General features: G+C 58.6%; 1 protein-coding gene across 1 annotated transcript in view; it reads left to right on the forward strand.

The window, feature by feature from the left end:
* The window catches only part of SEMA6C (semaphorin 6C), an 89810-nt gene that overhangs the window by 40866 nt on the left and 32246 nt on the right, over positions 1-16698 (forward strand). The window contains exons 3-5 of the mRNA XM_074938548.1: positions 14597-14799; positions 15290-15404; positions 16584-16641. Of these exons, the coding sequence (XP_074794649.1) occupies positions 14682-14799; positions 15290-15404; positions 16584-16641 (291 nt within the window). The 5' untranslated portion in view covers positions 14597-14681. The remainder of the gene's footprint in view (positions 1-14596; positions 14800-15289; positions 15405-16583; positions 16642-16698) is intronic.

A 16698-nucleotide genomic window follows, 5' to 3' on the forward strand; every position in this document is an offset into this window, starting at 1 on the left:
CACACTGATTTCTCTACAAGTTCCCAGCCCAGGTGACGCATCTGCAGTTAGAGATGATATTTAAATTGCAGCAAAGCACCAATTTGAGGCTGACACAAATTACCACTGAACGGGCCTGCGGGAGCGGTTGTTACTGGCTGGATCCTCTTTGATGCAGAGCTTAATTGTCTGCCATTAAATTTGCATTAAACCACAAAATGTTGCTGAATGAGAGATGAGGGTATGTGCGGGGGGGGGGGGGGGGGGCCGGCAATTCTCTGGCCTCTTTGCCCCACCCTGGCAGCATAAAAGGACCTTGGAGTGGGTGGAAGCAGCCTCTCTGTCCACCAGCCCTGCTGCTAGCCCCTGCTCCCAGCCCCTTCCCCCCCCAGCATTGGGGGTGTGGTCAGAGCACACTGCGCTCTGGCTATTCTCTGCCCCCAAAGGGATCATGGGAAGTAGAGAGTAAGTTAGAGCCACCTCGGGACTGCTGTAACTTACACCCTGGCTGGGCTGCCTGGATACAGGTGTTCAAAGGGGGCTCAGAGCAGCTTGCCATCCCCATGTCCGTCCCTGTCCCACATGCAAGAATGGGACACCTCCTCTGAGAGTCAGGCCTGGAAACTGCAGTCCAGGCTCCCATCTCCCCTCTCGGGGATGATAAGGGAGCCATGGGGATTTGAGCACTGGAGAGGAGATGAATCTTCCCTCTGCAGGGCCATGCCCTTTGTCCCCCCCGTGTTCCCATGCTGTTGGATGGGAGAAGCTGCCTTGGGAGACTGGGGCAGCTTGAAGGTGGGAACAGGTCCCGGGGGTATCTTCATTACTGTGCAAGCACCGTGCATGGTTGTTACCCCGTGGTCACAGACACCAGGGACCAGACCCACAGGTGGGGTAGCTGGCCGTTAGCCTTGTGCCTGCTAAGCGTCATTCTGCAGCTGCCCCTCCTGGGGACTGAGCTGTTGCAATGTGGGGAAAGGACCCTAGAGAGCGTGTTTGTGTCTCAACAACCTTTGTTCGGTGGGAGAGGCGGGACAGAGAGAGGGAAGTAACTCGCCTAGGGCCACACTGGCAGAGTGAGGAAATAGGACCCAGGAGTCCTGGCTATCCCCCACCCCCGTCGCCTGGCTCTAACCATTAGACCCCATTCCCCTCCCAGAGCTGGGAACAGAACCCAGGAATCCTGGCTCCCCCAGCCTCCTTCCTCTAACCATTAGACCCCATTCCCCTTCCAGAGCTGGGAACAGAACCCACGAATCCTGGCTCCCCCAGGCCCCGCTCTAATCATTAGTCCCCAGTCCCCTGCCAGAGCCTGGGAATAGACCCCAGTCCCTATCCCATAACCTCTAGCGGCCCAAAGCCTGCTCTCCATGCTCACACAGTGAGTTCCAGGAGGGCTGTGCCGTGCCAGCGAGGGGCTGGGGGCAGCCGGGGGGCGGGGGGAGGAGGCTGAGCCCAGCTTTCCAGCCGCAGTGTAATTAACCGCGCTAATGACGCGTGTGGCAGCGACAGCAGCGCTGGGATCTTTCTTTAAAAATAATAGAGCGGAAAAAGAACTGATGGATTCAGAGAGAGAGAGAGGTGGGGGGAAGGGCGAGACCGGCCATGGCGGGGTGGGCCCGGACTCCTGGGTTCTCTCCGCAGCTCTGACACAGTCACTGGCCTAGGGATCCCAGCCACCGGTTGCTGGAAAGCAGCTATGTCCGGGCAGCGGCAACGAGCAATAACTGGAGCTGGAGTGAGGCCAGAGCTTCTGACTCCTCAGCACCTGGAGGATTTCGATCCGTGGCCTCCTGTTTGGCCTCAGCGGGGCAGAGCAGCCAAGCCAGCCGCACGGTGGCACCCCCCAACCCAACCTGTCTGCGCACCCTCCCTCCCTCCAGCTCTGATGCCTTCCCTGCCCCCCTGCCAGCTGCCTGGAGCCCCTCGCAGGACCACCTGGAAGGCAAGACTGCATCACAGGACGGCACCGGGCAAGCTGGCAGCTGTAGAGAGCTCAGGTTGGTGGGGGGGAGCAGGACCCACTCTGGGGGTGGGTGGGCACAGCCTCAGGGGCCTCATGCCAGCACCTGCACCCTCAGCGGATGGCAATGGATCTTCGCCAGCTTACGCCAGCGGGGGCCGCAGCCCTGGCGGCGCCATCGGGCATGGGGAAACCTGTCCAACGGGTCCTCTTTATAAAGGGTTCAGAAATGATCGTCCTCAGGAAGTTTAACCGATCCCTATAGAGCCGAGTGACCAATCGCTATAGGTCGTGTCTAGCCGTCTACAACCCCGCAGTGCCTATAACACGCCTGTGACACACCCCGGCACGCCTGCGACATGCACACGCAGCCTCCGGCCCTCCCTCCTTCCCCGTTTAAGCAGAGGCCTGAATTCCAAGGCCAGAAGGGACCGTTGGCACCATCTCGTCTGACCGCCAGGGTAACACAGGGCTTGGTCCGCCCTGCATGAGTGTGGCCAAGCTCAGGTGGGCCCAATCCCACCCTCCCGCTGTGGAAAGGCTGGCCCGCCGGCGCCCCCCAGGGGACAGGGAAGAGCTCAGACCTCAAGTGTGTGGTGGGATTGTTGCACCCCTGTGGCTCTTCCCATGCGCTGCCAGGATGCAAAGGCTGTGTAACCCCTGCGGGGGGTGTGTGTGTTGCAGCTTCCCCCCTTTGTGCCTGGTCTGGCACAGCTGTGTCTCTTCTCGCCTCACCTCGGGAGCCTTCGCTCAAGCCTAGCAGCTCGTGCGTTTCGCTTCAGTGGTCACTGGTTCAAATCCCCAGCATGTCGGCCGAGAGGGTGAATATCTCTGGTGCCACAGTGGTCGCGGATTGTGCGGGGAGACACTGCATAACGCTTCGGGGCTGTGCAAATATCCCTGATAACGGAGACCAGCATTATTATCATTGCTGTATGGCGGGCTGCCCTTGGAGTTCACTCCCCAGGAAGGGTTGCTCCAGGCCTGTCTCTCTAACCTGGCCCTGGGGGTTTGCTGTTTTCCGGCTCGGGCTGGGTGATCTGTGCTGGGAGATGGGGTGATGCTCATCTGGCTGGGCTGGGGTATATTGTGATATAGGCCCGGCTGGTGAAAAGACCCGATCACGTGACGAGAATGGGTGCTAAACTACTGCCCAGTGGTGTGATTTGGTCAGGCAGCTCTTAGGAACCGTATGTGGGTCCTTTGAATGCCCTGGCTCTGCCCCAGCGAGTTGCCTTGTGATGCAGGGAGAGGAGCTCACACTCCGTGGCCCATTCCATCCTTGGCCTCTCTGCGGCGCCTGCCCACCAGGGGGCACAGTCAGAGCTGGGTTGTCACTGGTACTGCAGGGCCATGTCATTGGTACTGCAGTAGCATCTTTGGGGGGTGGGGGGGGACGCATTTTGCCCGGAGCTGTACAAACACAGGGGCTGCCCTCGCCCTCGCTTGCAGTCAAAATAGACACAGGCCAGGAGAGGAAACTGAGGCACCGAGCGGGGGAGTGAGTGACCCAAGATTGCAGGGCTGTGTCTGGAACTCACAGCTCCCACAGCCTAACCTAGTGCCCCACCCACCAATACACACAGCCACCCTGATTCCTCTGCCAAGGGTGGGCCTCCATGGAAGAGGATGCCTGTGCCCCATCTAATCATTTCCATGGAAGGCAATGACCCACCCAGAGATAAAGTTTGCCTGCTACTGGGTTATTATTAATGTCTATTAGATGTATTACGGTAGCACTAAGAAGCCCCAGTCATGGATCAGACCCCATGGTGCTAGGCGCGGTACATTACCTATTAGGTGTATTACAGCAGCGCCTAGGCGCCCCAGTCATGGCCCAGACCCCATGGTACCAGGTGCTGTACATTATCTATTAGGTGTATTACAGCAGTGCCTAGAAGCCCCAGACCCTATGGTGCTAGGTGCTGTACAAATCCAGAACAAACAGACAGTCCCGGCCCCAAAGAGCTCACAGTCTAAGACAAGAGACAGCAGATGCAGACAGACAGAGGAGCCCAAGGATCCAGTGGGCAATCTCCAGCCCTAGCCTTGGAGGTGAAAGGCCCCGTGAGCTGTCCCCATGCACCGGAGCCACCCTGTCCCCCTCCGCCGCTGTCTGGCAGCCCTCCCATTTATCACACCAGCTCGCTGGCGCCTGCGCCAGGCTCGTTCCTGGCCTATCTATAGTGCCACCCAGGCAGGTGTCTTTCTCCCAGACAGATGGCGTGACGGTGCTGCCGTTTCGACAGTTTCTCAGCCTATCGGCGGGTCGTCCTTCGCATTTGTGCTTTTCCCCGCCCTTCCCTTCCCTTCGGCTGGGCTTTAAAATTGTGACACGTTTTTATGGCACAACGGGGGGGAAAAAAACCCAACACCTCCCCCGCCCTGCAGAGCTAGACTGAGATCGGTCCACGCTCCTCCCTGGGCACCATGGGGAAGAGCCAAAGCAGAGAGGCCTTTGCTTAGGAGAGAAAAACTGTCTCCGGTTCTGACTCGTGGGGGCAGGTTACCCTACCTCCTGGAGGGCTTTTTATGCCAGCCTTTTCCATCTGATGCCAGCCACTGGCAGATGCAGGCTCCCGGCTAGATTAAGCCCCTGAGCCAGCCTGGTAAATTGCTACGAAAGGTTCCAGCTTAACAACTCTGTTCATCCACGGGGGAGCTTGTTTATGACGGGAGCGCCTGGTTTCCAACCGAGAACAGGGCCTCCTTGTGCCAGGCGCTGTACGGACAAGACAGCCCCTGCCCTAGACGAAATAGACAGGACAGCCACGGGCGAGGGGGGCGGGGAAGGGATAGAACGTGCATGCGGAGCGAGCGGGCAGATGCCATGGTAACGCCAGGGATCTTTGGGTTCAGTCTTGTTATTTAAATCCCTTTGGTGGAGGAGAGGTTTGGCTGGATGGGCAGGGAGGGACTGGGAAGGGGAGGGGGGGCTGGAGGCCGGGAGGAGGGGCAGCAGCAGAAGGGGAAGATTCTGCACTCGCCACCCCACGCCAGGGCTTCTCGTCTTGGACACGTCGACCCGCGGGCTGACCAGACCGTTCGGCTGCCTTGGACCATGTAGTTCATGGCCCCTCGGCTGACTCAGCCAATCAGGGGCTGGTAGAGTGATGAATCCCCTGGGAGCATTTGTGGCCCGAGGTCCCCGCTCCCCCAACTCATTTCACCCACTGGCGAGTTACAGGGACCAGAGACGGCGGAGCCTGATGGACCCTCTAGGGGCCGGGGCTGCTCCCGTGAAATGCAATAAGGGAAATGCAATGGGACGTTGGCCATGGATCAGGCCCACTAGGGTAAGGATCTGGCCCAGAATTGTTATGTCTGTCTATCCAGCGCTTTGTACTGCCCAGTGTTGTACACCCCCCAAGCAATGGGGCTCCCCTCAGCAGCAGGCCTGTCCAGTGTGCTCTAAACTCAGAGGCATTTGGGGGGCTGGTTCGTCCCCCATTACTCAGCTTCTGGAATGGGGGTTAATGTTACACTGGGGATGACTGGCACAAAACTCTCCGAGGGAGCTGGTAGGACTGGCATGAGTCAACACCCTTAGGCTGCCCAGGAGGCTGTAGCGCAGAGGACTGGGAGCCAGGACTCCTGGGTTCTATTCCCTGCTCTGGGAGGGAGTGAGGTGTAGTGGATTAGGGCTAGGAGGGGACAGGGAGCCAGGACTCCTGGGTTCTATTCCCTGCTCTGGGAGGGGAGTGAGGTGTAGTGGGTTAGAGGTACGATGGGATTGGGAGCCAGAACTCCTGGCTGTGGGATCTAGTGGGTTTGAGTAGGCAGGCCTGACCAGCAGGACTCCTGGGTTCTAATCCTAGATCTGGAAAGGCGTGTGGCCTAGTAGGTAGAGCAGGAGGGACCTTGAGTCAGGACTGCTAGTCTCTTCACACCTGTGAGAGGAGAGCGGAATCTAGTGGTCAGAGTAGGGTATACTGGGAGCCAGGACTCCTGGCTTCTATTCCCAGCCATAGGAGGCAGTGTGATCTAGTAGTTAGCACAGGGGCTGGTGGCTCAAGACACCCAGCGCTGCTGCTTCCTTGCCGCGTGGGTCTGGGAAAGTCACTTCCCATCTCTCAGCCTCATTTATCTCCATCTGTCAAGTGTGACAAATGATCCTCGCCCACCTTTGCAATCCCCCGGCGTGTATCGCTCTGCAGCCCACGGCCTGGGCCAGCCGCAGCCGGGAGAGCTGAGTGCTGGCTACTCTCTGCCCTGGGGTAAAAAGAACCCTTCTCTCCACATGACTCACTGTCTATTTTTAAATGGTGTTGAAAACATAAAAGGGCCCCTTCCCCATCAGTCTAATTATAAATCAGCTGGAACGTCAAGTTTATCAAAGGAGACAAAGGAGAGCTCGGAGCGTGCCCCGCTGGGATTCTGGGAATGGTGCCGATCGAGGCACGGAGTTTGTGGAAGAAATTAATTTTCGGTCTATATTAGAAATGCGGCTTTGCGGTCTGTTTCTCGCCGCGAAATTCCCAGCTTTTCATATATCATGCTGGCTTCATGGCACCTGGTTTGGAGCCTCCCATCAGTATCGGCTCCTCATTAGAATGGGATCCAGGGAAGGGATCTGGCCAGCTCTGCAGAAGCAGATCTCACTGCCCGTCATGCTGGCCCAATATTGTCTCCTGGTTTCCTTGTGCTCCCCCGGCTGTCTCCACCTGCTGTCTCTTGTCTTATCCTAAGGCTATGGCGACACTGCAATCGTGGGGTGTGATTGCATCATGTGTAGACATACCCCCGCTAGATTTCCTGGGGCTTGCTCAGGTGCTGGAGCAGAGAAGCCCTGGCAGCAGCTGCGCAAGTCCCCCCACCCGCTAGGTAATTACTTGGGCAGCTAGCCCACGCTGAAATCCATCCTGCCACAGCTTCGCTAGAGTAAAGCTAGCTTGGGGGTATCCATACAAGCTGCAGTTACACCCGAGGCATCCCAGGCCTCAGCTCCTGTTTGTAAAATGAGGATAAAGTTCCTGCCTTTCCTGTCCCTTGATGTGTTTGGGCTGGGAGCCCTCTGGAGCAGGGATGCTCCCTGCTCTGTCTGTGCAACGCCTGGCACATTGGGGCTCGGATCTCAGCTAGGGGCATTCCGCGCTACTGTCATGCTTCTTGTAAAAGAAATCAGACCAGATCCAGGGAGAGCTCTGTGCATTCTGACACCCTTTAACAGCTCCCTCTTTTCCACAGATCTCAAAGCACTTTACAAAGGAGGTCAGTACGATTATCCCCATTTCACAGATGGGGAAACTGAGGCACCGGGTGCCCAAGGTCACCCCGCAGGCTAGTGGCAGAGGTGGGTCTAGAACTCAGGTCTCCTGAGTCCCAGGGTAGCAATCCACCCACTAGGCATCATTGCTCAAGGTTAACAGTAAAGCCGTCCTAACTGTACCAAGCTTCTGCAGGATGTTAACCTAGGCGCTCGGCTGTCTCCAGGCAGTGACATACGGCTAAGCTGGCAAGCCATGTCAATGGAGTGATTTGACTCACCCCTCATTCAGTGCTGTCTGGAGGTTCATAACCAGCATTCTCTGGTGTCCTGGCTGCTGACAGGCAGTGAGCTTGGCGGAGGGGGAGGGGGGGCAAATTCTCATCTCAGTCACTCACGAGTGAAGCATATGATCAACCCCGGCGCCGTGTGTATTTTCATTGTAACTCAATCACCAGGAACAAGCGCTGGGAGACAAGAAAAGCAAAATGCAGTGAGCCTCCCGCAGGACCCTGCTGAGACTTCCTGGAAAATGCCAATAAACGGCCGATTCCCAGCTGGGCCTGAGGTTTGCTGCAGCCATCTCCCCCTATTACCAGGGAGCAGTTTAGATGCAAACAGAGAAACCGTGCTGCTCAAGGGCTTGCCCAGCTGCTGCTGCTTATTCCTGGCTCTGAGACGGCAGCTGCTCCATTTCATTGGATGCAGGGCAATTAACAAGGTTCTGGAGAAATGGCAGCTGGTGGTTTAAGGGTGACTTAAACCAGGATTTCCTGGCTTTTACAATGGCTTAGTTACCTTACGGTAGCAACTGAGGTAGGGGTAGGGACCCCATTATGCCGGGCACTTGACAGATGTGGAGCGAGAGACAATCCCTGCCCCAAAGCCCTCCCGAGCTAAATAGACAGATGCAGGGGAGGGGAAACGGAGGCACGGAGAGAGGAAGGGTTCTCCAGCCCAAAGTTATCCAGCAGGTGACTGAGCTGGGATGAGAACCCAGGTCCCCTGCGTCCACCGGGAGCCTGGGGCCTCTTGTTGGCTGTGGGGGGTGATAAGTGTGATTGAGCAACCAACCTGGGCGTGAATGGAGTTTTTTGATGTGGCCTGGGTGTTTCCCCTGTTGGCAAAGGGCTCCTGGCTGCACTTCATACCCCAGTGCGTCAGTTCAGCTTTCTTCATGCTCACGAGTCCAAGCCAACAGACTGTACCTCCCTCCGCTCCAGAGTCCCGGTCCCCCCGCCCCACTTTGGGGGACCGTGCGTCGGATCCATTGAGTAAACGGCAAGGAGTAGCGGGGCATGGCTGAGAACAGCGCCCGACATTGGGGGGCGTCTTCAGGGGGCCAGGTTCTTCCCCCACCAGCCCCTCCCGGCTACTGCCGAAGAAAGCGACCTGCAGAGCTGCCTGGCAGCCTGTCTTTGTTCTAACCTGGTGCCTCATCACAATCAAATTACAGCTCCCAGCTAATCAGTCCCAACTTCCAATTAGCAGGTGATTGGGATGGCGCAGCTCGTCATAATTAGCAGTGCAGCAGGGAGCTCGGGCTGACGGGAGGGGATGGGGTGCTGGGACTAGCAAACCTGCTGGCCAGCTCAAATCATTCCCCTCTTCCCAGCCCCTGCTCTCCCTCCACGCACACCCCACCCCAGCTCCCTATCTGAGCAAGAATTAGGTTGCTGTGAAGACACAGGGACCAGATCCTGCTGCCTGCAGGTTCTCCAGGAAAACCCATTGGTAGAGAAGCATGTAGGATAATAGGTGGATGGAGAGAGGCGCACGTATGGCACTGGATGGATGGATGAGTGGATGGATGGATGGATGGATGGATAGGTAGACAGAGAAGCAGGTATCCTGAGAGGTAGGTTAGATGAGTGCATACGGGAATGGAGGGAGGGGTACGTGTCGTGATGAATTGGTACATGTGACACTGGACGGACAGCGATGAAGGGAATGGAGCGGTATGTACAGAACAGGATGGATGGAGGGAAGGAGGGCATGTGTGTGCGGCACAGGACTGAAGGGAGAAAGCGAAGGCTGTGAGTCACAATAGGTGTATATATATAGGGTATTATGCCATTGGACAGATGGATGGAAGAATGGATGGAGGGGTGTGTAGGTGATGGAGGGGATGGATGGATACATGGAGGGGTGTGTAGGTGATGGAGAGCTGGATGGATACATGGAGGGGTGTGTAGGGGATGGAGAGATGGATGGATACATGGAGGGGTGTGTAGGGGATGGAGAGATGGATGGACATGGAGGGGTGTGTAGGGGATGGAGAGATGGATGGATACATGGAGGGGTGTGTAGGGGATGGATGGATGGATACATGGACGGGCACATAGGGGATGAAGGAATGAATACATGGAGGGGAGTGTAGCTGATGGAGGGGATAGATACATGGATGGGCGCGTAGGTGATGGATGGATGGATACGTGGCAGGGGCGAGTAGGTGATGGGAATGACAGCTGTTGTCTGCACTCCCACAGATGTTGCCTGCATCCAGGAGGTGCACAGCAACAGGAGGGTGGGGGGCTGACCCTAGGCCAAACCCCGGGCACCCAGGTGTGGTGGGTGCTGTGCTGCAGCTGCTAGTGGGCTCTGTGTGGGGGCAGATTCGCAGGGCAGGGGCAGTCTGGGGCCCGTGCCCAGGGGTGCACTGGGATTCACAGCAAGAGGGAGGCCAGGGTTGGAGCCCAGGTGCTCTTCTCCAGGATCCAGGCGGGTGAGTGGCTCCAGCCCTTCCCACTCAGTGGGTGCTGCTGTCGGACTGCAGAGCCCACAGCCCAGGTGGCCCATCAGCATGGCCAGCACCGCGCCAGGACTGATCAGCCAGGGCCTGGCATCTAGACTGCAGGCGCCATCCCAGCCTGGCCGCCCTAGCAGCCACTGAAGGCACAGGGGCTGGAGCGCCAGGACCCGGAGCTGGAGCTCGCACATGGCTATGGGGCTGTGTCCTTGAAATGGTGTTCCATTCGTCCCTGGCCCCCCCAGCTAGACCCCCCCTCATGCATTGCCCCCGCAGCTGCACACACACACACCATGCATTGCCCCTGCCTGACTACACACACACACACTGCCTCATCCTTTCTGGATATATACACACACACACATACACACATCACCCCGTCCCAGGTAATCCCCTCCATGCATTGTCCCTGCCCAGCTACTCACCCACACCCCACGCCATGCATCCTGCTGCCTGGATATACACACACACACGCTCCTATTCCGACGTTCACTGACACACACCCACGCACACTCTTGTTCTCACACACACTCTCATTCCCAGTCATTTCCATACTCACACCCCTCCCGGCTGAGCTCTCCCCCCTCAGCTCCGCTCCCTCTTTCTCTCCCTCTCTGTCCCTGGCATGCTCTGTCTCTCCCCCCCTCTCCTCCTCTCTCTCAAGCTCAGCCCAGCCTCCCTCCATCTCTCTGTCCTTAGTGCCTTATTTTCTCCTCTTTTCTCTCCTTCCTCCCCCATGGCGAACCCCTGCTGCACCAAGCCGGGATCCCAGCCCCACTGCCCCCCAGGTGACACTCCCTAAAGCTCCGGCATAATCACGGCTAATCACGGCTCACAACTCCGGCCTGACCGCGCCAGGTTATTTATGAAGCCTGGCTCTTGGCTCCTGGCTGGAAAACTGCCCTGGAATGGGTCCCCCGCAGCTCACCCCACAAGCCTCACTGTAACTGTCGTTTTCTGCCGTCGTGTTGGGCATTAATTGGGCTTTGGCAGCGATTTCCCACTCCCGGGGCAGGTCTCCAACTCCTCCCATGGCCCAAAGGGAAAAGGGCGCAGCGCCGAGATAGCAGGTGGCATGGAGCAGTGGTTAGGGCAGGTGACTGGCAGTCAGGACTCCTGGGTTCCTATGGCCAGCTCTAGGAAGGGAGTGGTTTCTCGTGGTTTGAGCAGGGAGAGGGGACTGGGTGTCAGGACTCCTGGGTTCTATTTTCGGTGCTGGGAAGGAGCTCAGGGCGGGTAGTAGGGTCTAGTGGTCAGAGCGGGGGAGGGGGAGCTGGAAACACTTGTCCGGAAAAGAATTTGTTTTCATGTTTTTCCTTTTAAAACAAGTCTGTCTGTCCATCCATCTGGGGCTCTGCTCCAAACTGCTGCTGAGCTGGGCTTTGCAATAGCATCCCCATGTCTCCCTGCCCCCCAGTTGGCTAGTCTCTACCCCCCCTTGCCTGTGGTCTGGGAAGCCCTCCGGGGGATGAGCCGACATCCTGCCTGCATGGGAACTGTCTCCTCCCTCCCGGAGGGTGGGGAATTGTCTCGGGTTCACCCCGGTGACTTTCCGGGGACGCCGAGCTCTGTCCTGGAATAACCGGAGAGATTTCCTGAGGCTCCCGCAGGACCCAACCCACGTCAGCCCCCGTCAGCACCACGCTGAGCTGACGCCAACACCTGCCTCTGCTCCGGGGCATTGGCTGCCCGCGGCACCCAGGGGGGGCCCTGTGGGCAGGGCCTGCTAATTAGCAGCTCAGAGGATGGCTCTCCTGGGGTGTGTAGCTGGGGAGAGTCTCCACCACACCTCTCACACACACCTCTTGTACACACACCCCCTTTACACCCTCATGCTCCTCACACACACAGTCCTTGTACACCCCCCCCACAGGCCATACGCCCCCCCTTATACACTCCCACACTGCCTCTCACACACAGCCCTTATACACCTTCACATTCCCTCACACACAGCCCTGGTACATCCCCCCCACACACGCAGTCCTTGTACACCCCTCCTCAGAGCCTATACACCCCCTTTATACACCCCCTCTCACACACAGCCCTTATACACCTTCACATGCATTCTCACACACAGTCCAGGTATACCCTCACACCCCTCACATGCCCCCTTGTACACACACCTCTTTTACACCCCACACCCTGCACAAACACACACACAGCCCGTACACCCCTTTATATACTCCCACACCCCCTCACACACACAGCCCTTATACACCCTCACATCCCCTCTCACACACAGTCCTTGTACACCCCCGTACCCCTCACACACACCGCCCATCTATGCCCCCTCACACACACACCCTCACACACACAGCCCTTATACACCCTCATAGACACCCACACCTCCCACACACACAGGCCATACATCCCCTCACACACACAGTCTGAACACACACCCCTTATACACCTCCCCTTATATACCCTCACACACAGCCCTTATACACTCCCACATCCCCTCTCACACACAGCCCTTGTACACCTTCACATCCCCTCATACACAGCCCTTTACACTCCCACACCCCCTCACACACACCGCCTGTACAACTCCCTTTACACACCCCCACACTCCCTCACACACACACACCATTATAGACCCCTCACTCACAGCCTGTACACACACACTTATACATAGACTCACACACACCCCTTACACACCTGCCCACAGGTCTACACACACAATCTTTACACACATATAAACCCTTACACACATATAAACATAGACACACACATGCACACACTTTATACACCTCACACACACCGTTATACACCCCCTTACACACCTCCCACACCTGCTCACACACAGGCATGCACACACACAGGTATACACAACCATTACACACACACACACACACCCAGGGGTCTACATAGCACACACCTCTTACACAGGCACTCACACACACAGGTATACACAACCATTACACACACACACCCAGGGGTCTACATAGCACACACCCCTTACACAGGCACTCACACACACAGGTATACACTCACACACACATGCGCCTTCCACGCGGCCCAGTATCAGTGGGGCTGGAACAGGTTTTCCAGTGGGGCTGCTGTGTCTGGGCTGTTAATACTTCATGCCGCAGCACCCTAGCATTCGTCCTGCAGGGGGTTAGCCGTGATCCAAAGGAAAGGGGATCGGGGAAGAGGTGTGGGTCACCTGGCATGGGGGGAAGGAGGAGAATGGGGTTACTTCCCTCCCTCCCTCCCCCCCCCGCGCTCTCCCCCCTCTGATCTCTCCCTTCCTCCCCTCACAACCCAGATCTTAGGCTGCAGCTCCCACTGTAACTCGACCCCCTGCGCCAGCTGCTAGTCCCTAATGCTTGCCAGCCCCATGTGCGAGCCAGGCCGGGTCAGGGTCTGGTACCCGCTTTATAACCTGGCCTGGGGAGAGCTCCAGCCCGCAGGACAAAGTGGGGGTTGGGGGTGGGGGGGAGTGTCCATGCCCCTGCTAGTCCCCGCTGGGGCTGACCCCGCGCTCCCAGAGCACCCGCGTCGACCGGGTATTCTGGGTGCACCCTGGGCAGGGCTTTCTGTGCTCCTGCCTGGAACAGGCCTGAGTTTTCAGCAGTCCTCAGCATCCCCAAATCCCAGGTGGCTGCTTGTAGGGCCCCTTGGCATTGGGCGTGGTGTCTAGTGGTTAGAGCGGGGGTGTGGGTAGGCTGGGAAAGCCAGGGCAAAATGAAGAGGCCTTAAAGCAGGGGTAAATTAAGCTGATGCTCCCTTTATGGACCCTTTATGCTGCCAGAGGGGCATGAAGGAGTCTTAATGTAAATAAGAATCAGGCTACAAGGTCTGGGAGTCAGGACTCCTGGGTTCTCTCTCCAGCTCTGGGAGGGGAGTGTAATCCAATGGTTAGAGCAAGGATGTAGGAGTCAGGGCTTCTGGGCTCTAGGGAAGGGGAGTGTGATCTAGTGGTTATGGGTTCTTTCCCAATATTTGCAGCTGACCAGCTGTATGGCCTGGGGTAGTCACACACCCGCCTCCCACCTGCCTCAGTTTCCCCATATGTATAACAAGGAGGTGATGCCTTCGCAGGGATGCTGCGGGCTTTAGTGAGTCAATGCTGGCAAATCGCCTGTGTCTGCCTTTCCCTCCGATTGACCTTTTGGCTCTGCTGTTACCAATAGACCCTTACATGAATTTTTTGTTGTGGGGGGGCGGAGGTTGTGGGTGCGGATTGACCACCTTGCTTTGGCCTTACGGCTTTTCTGGAGCCTGCCCAGCCTGGCTCACGGCACCCGTGTGCTTCCCATTCCCTCCCCCCTGTGCCCGGTTGGACCGACCCAGTGCCAGCTGTCCTGCATCCCAGGCATAGGGAGCGGATGGTCCTCTCTGTCTGCACAGCACCCTCCTTTCAGAGCCCTCTCCCTGGAGGGATTAACCCCCGTCGTACCTGTGCCATGCCCCACTAGGCATCAACCAGCAGCAACCTCAGGGGGGTGCTAGCTTAAGTTGAGGGGGTGCCTGGAAGGCAGGGCTGGAGCGCGTCGGCAAGGAGGCAGAGCGTGCGGGAAGCTCACCTGGCACAGCCCCTTTGTCCACCCCGCCCTGGCTCTGGGGTGGAGCGAGGGCTTATGAGGTACGGTGGGGGCGCGCCTCCGTCTTCTGGAGAGGAAGAGGAGCTGAATGGAGCCAGCACCGTGGGCTCCGAGGCGGATGTGACAGTGACAGCCCCCCCCCGTCTCCGCAGGGCCTGCCGATGGGCGAGCGAGCAATGGTCCAGTCCTAAGGCCCAGCCGGTTCCGCTCTGCTCTCCGGCTGGGAAGGCCACGAGGATGCCCCCCTCCTGCCCTGCTGCGGCCGCTCTGCTCCTCCTGCTGGGCCGATGCCTGCTGCCGTCCGCGCTCTCCTTCCCCAAGGACCTCACTCCCCTCAGCACCGTGGGCCTGCCGAGTAAGCCAGCCCGGTCGCTCCCTCCACGCTGCCCCCCGGAGCAGGGAACCCACGGCTGTCGAGCCACAGGCCTGGGCTGAGACCTGCCACGCTCGGGTCGCCCAAGGCAGCCGCCTGCAGGACAGGACACTGGGCGAGCCACGTAGTGGCCACAGCCGCTAGACCGCATGGCCTGTGGCTGGGACACCCCCCCACCCCCCGTGCCAGAGGGAGAGCAAATGGCATGTTCCCTGCCTGGGCTGGGGTGTCCAGCTGGGGGTGTCTCCCCAAGTCTGGAATGAACCCCTGGGAACGGAACAGGGTCTATCAGTGGGGGGGGGGGTGACGTATGAAGGGCACTATGGGGTTCCCCTCAGCCGCTGTCCCCACTCCAATTACACCCCCCCTCCCCCAGTGTTGGGATGTCACTGGTGACCATCGTGCCGGGGCGGGGACCCTGTGCCGGGGGAGGTGGAAGTGTATAATGGCCGCCCTTGCTCTCTGCCACCAGCGACATCCCCCTACCCCTGCTTCCGAGGCCTCGCCGGCGACAATGACACGGCCCAGCTCGGCCTGGACTTCCAGAGGATGCTGCGTCTCAACCAGACGTTCCTCATTGCCGCGCGGTGAGTGAGAGAGAGAGAGAGAGAGAGTCCCCATGGGGCATCGCGCCGGCGCACCTCACGTGCAGCGCGGGGCCCCTGCACTCCTCGCCCAGCCGCCGGTGTGCACAGGCCCCTCGCCCAGCCATGTGTGCACGCCCTCAATCAGTTCTGTGTACACGCCCCTTGATCAGATGTGTGCACACGCCCCTCTATCAGCCGTGTGTGCACGCCCCTCGATCAGTTCTGTGTACACGCCCTTCGATCAGGTGTGTGCACACGCCCCTCTATCAGCCGTGTGTGCATGCCCCTCAATCAGTTCTGTGTACACGCCCCTCGCCCAGCCGTGTGTGCACACCCCTCAATCAGTTCTGTGTACACGCCCCTCAATCAACTGTGTGCACACGCCCCTCTATCAGCCATGTGTGCACGCCCCTCGATCACCCATGTGCATGCCCCTCGATCAGGTGTGTGCACACGCCCCTCTATCAGCCGTGTGTGCACGCCCCTCGATCAGTTCTGTGTACACGCCCCTCGATCAGGTGTGTGCACACGCCCCTCTATCAGCCATGTGTGCACGCTCCTCGATCACTCATGTGCACGCCCCTCGATCAGTTCTGTGTGCACCCGCCCCTCAATCAGCTGTGTGTACATACACACCCCTAGCTCAGCTCTGTGTGCACACCCCATCCTACACCCTCACAACTACAGCACAAACCTCCCCTGGCCCTCGCAGAACCACAGCGTGAGCACAGCCCTCCCACACCCCCAGCCACGGCACACGCCTCATGCGCCCCTTGCACAACCGCGTGTGCACACCCCGCCCCACACCCCCCAGCCACGCACATGCCTCACATGCCTCTCACACAACCACAGTTGTGCATGCGCCCCTCGCCCAGCCACAGTGCGTGCATCCCCTCCTACGCGCCCTCCCAGCCACAGCGCACACCCCACCCAGCCCTCGCACAACCGCAGGGTGCCCGTGGCCTCACCCCCCCCCAGCCACAGCGCACTCCTCTCCCATCCCACGCAGGGTCCCAGCACACAGCTTGCACTCCCCTCACACAACCAGAGCCCTCTCACACACCTTGCGCATGACACCGATGCGCAGACACCATCACAACCCCCCTCTGCCCCCAGCCGTGGTCCTTTTGCCTCCTCACGTGCTCGGGAGATGGTCACATTCCTGCTCTCTCTCCACAGGGACCACGTTTATGCCTTTGACCTCAGCCAGACCCCAGAGGAGTTCTATCCCGAGAGGGTAAGGAGGAAGGGGAGTCGCGGCCATGGTACGAGGGTGGGTGGGAGGGACTGTTTG

Source organism: Natator depressus, chromosome 24 (genome assembly GCF_965152275.1).
Source record: "Natator depressus isolate rNatDep1 chromosome 24, rNatDep2.hap1, whole genome shotgun sequence".
Taxonomy (NCBI): Eukaryota; Metazoa; Chordata; order Testudines; family Cheloniidae; genus Natator; species Natator depressus.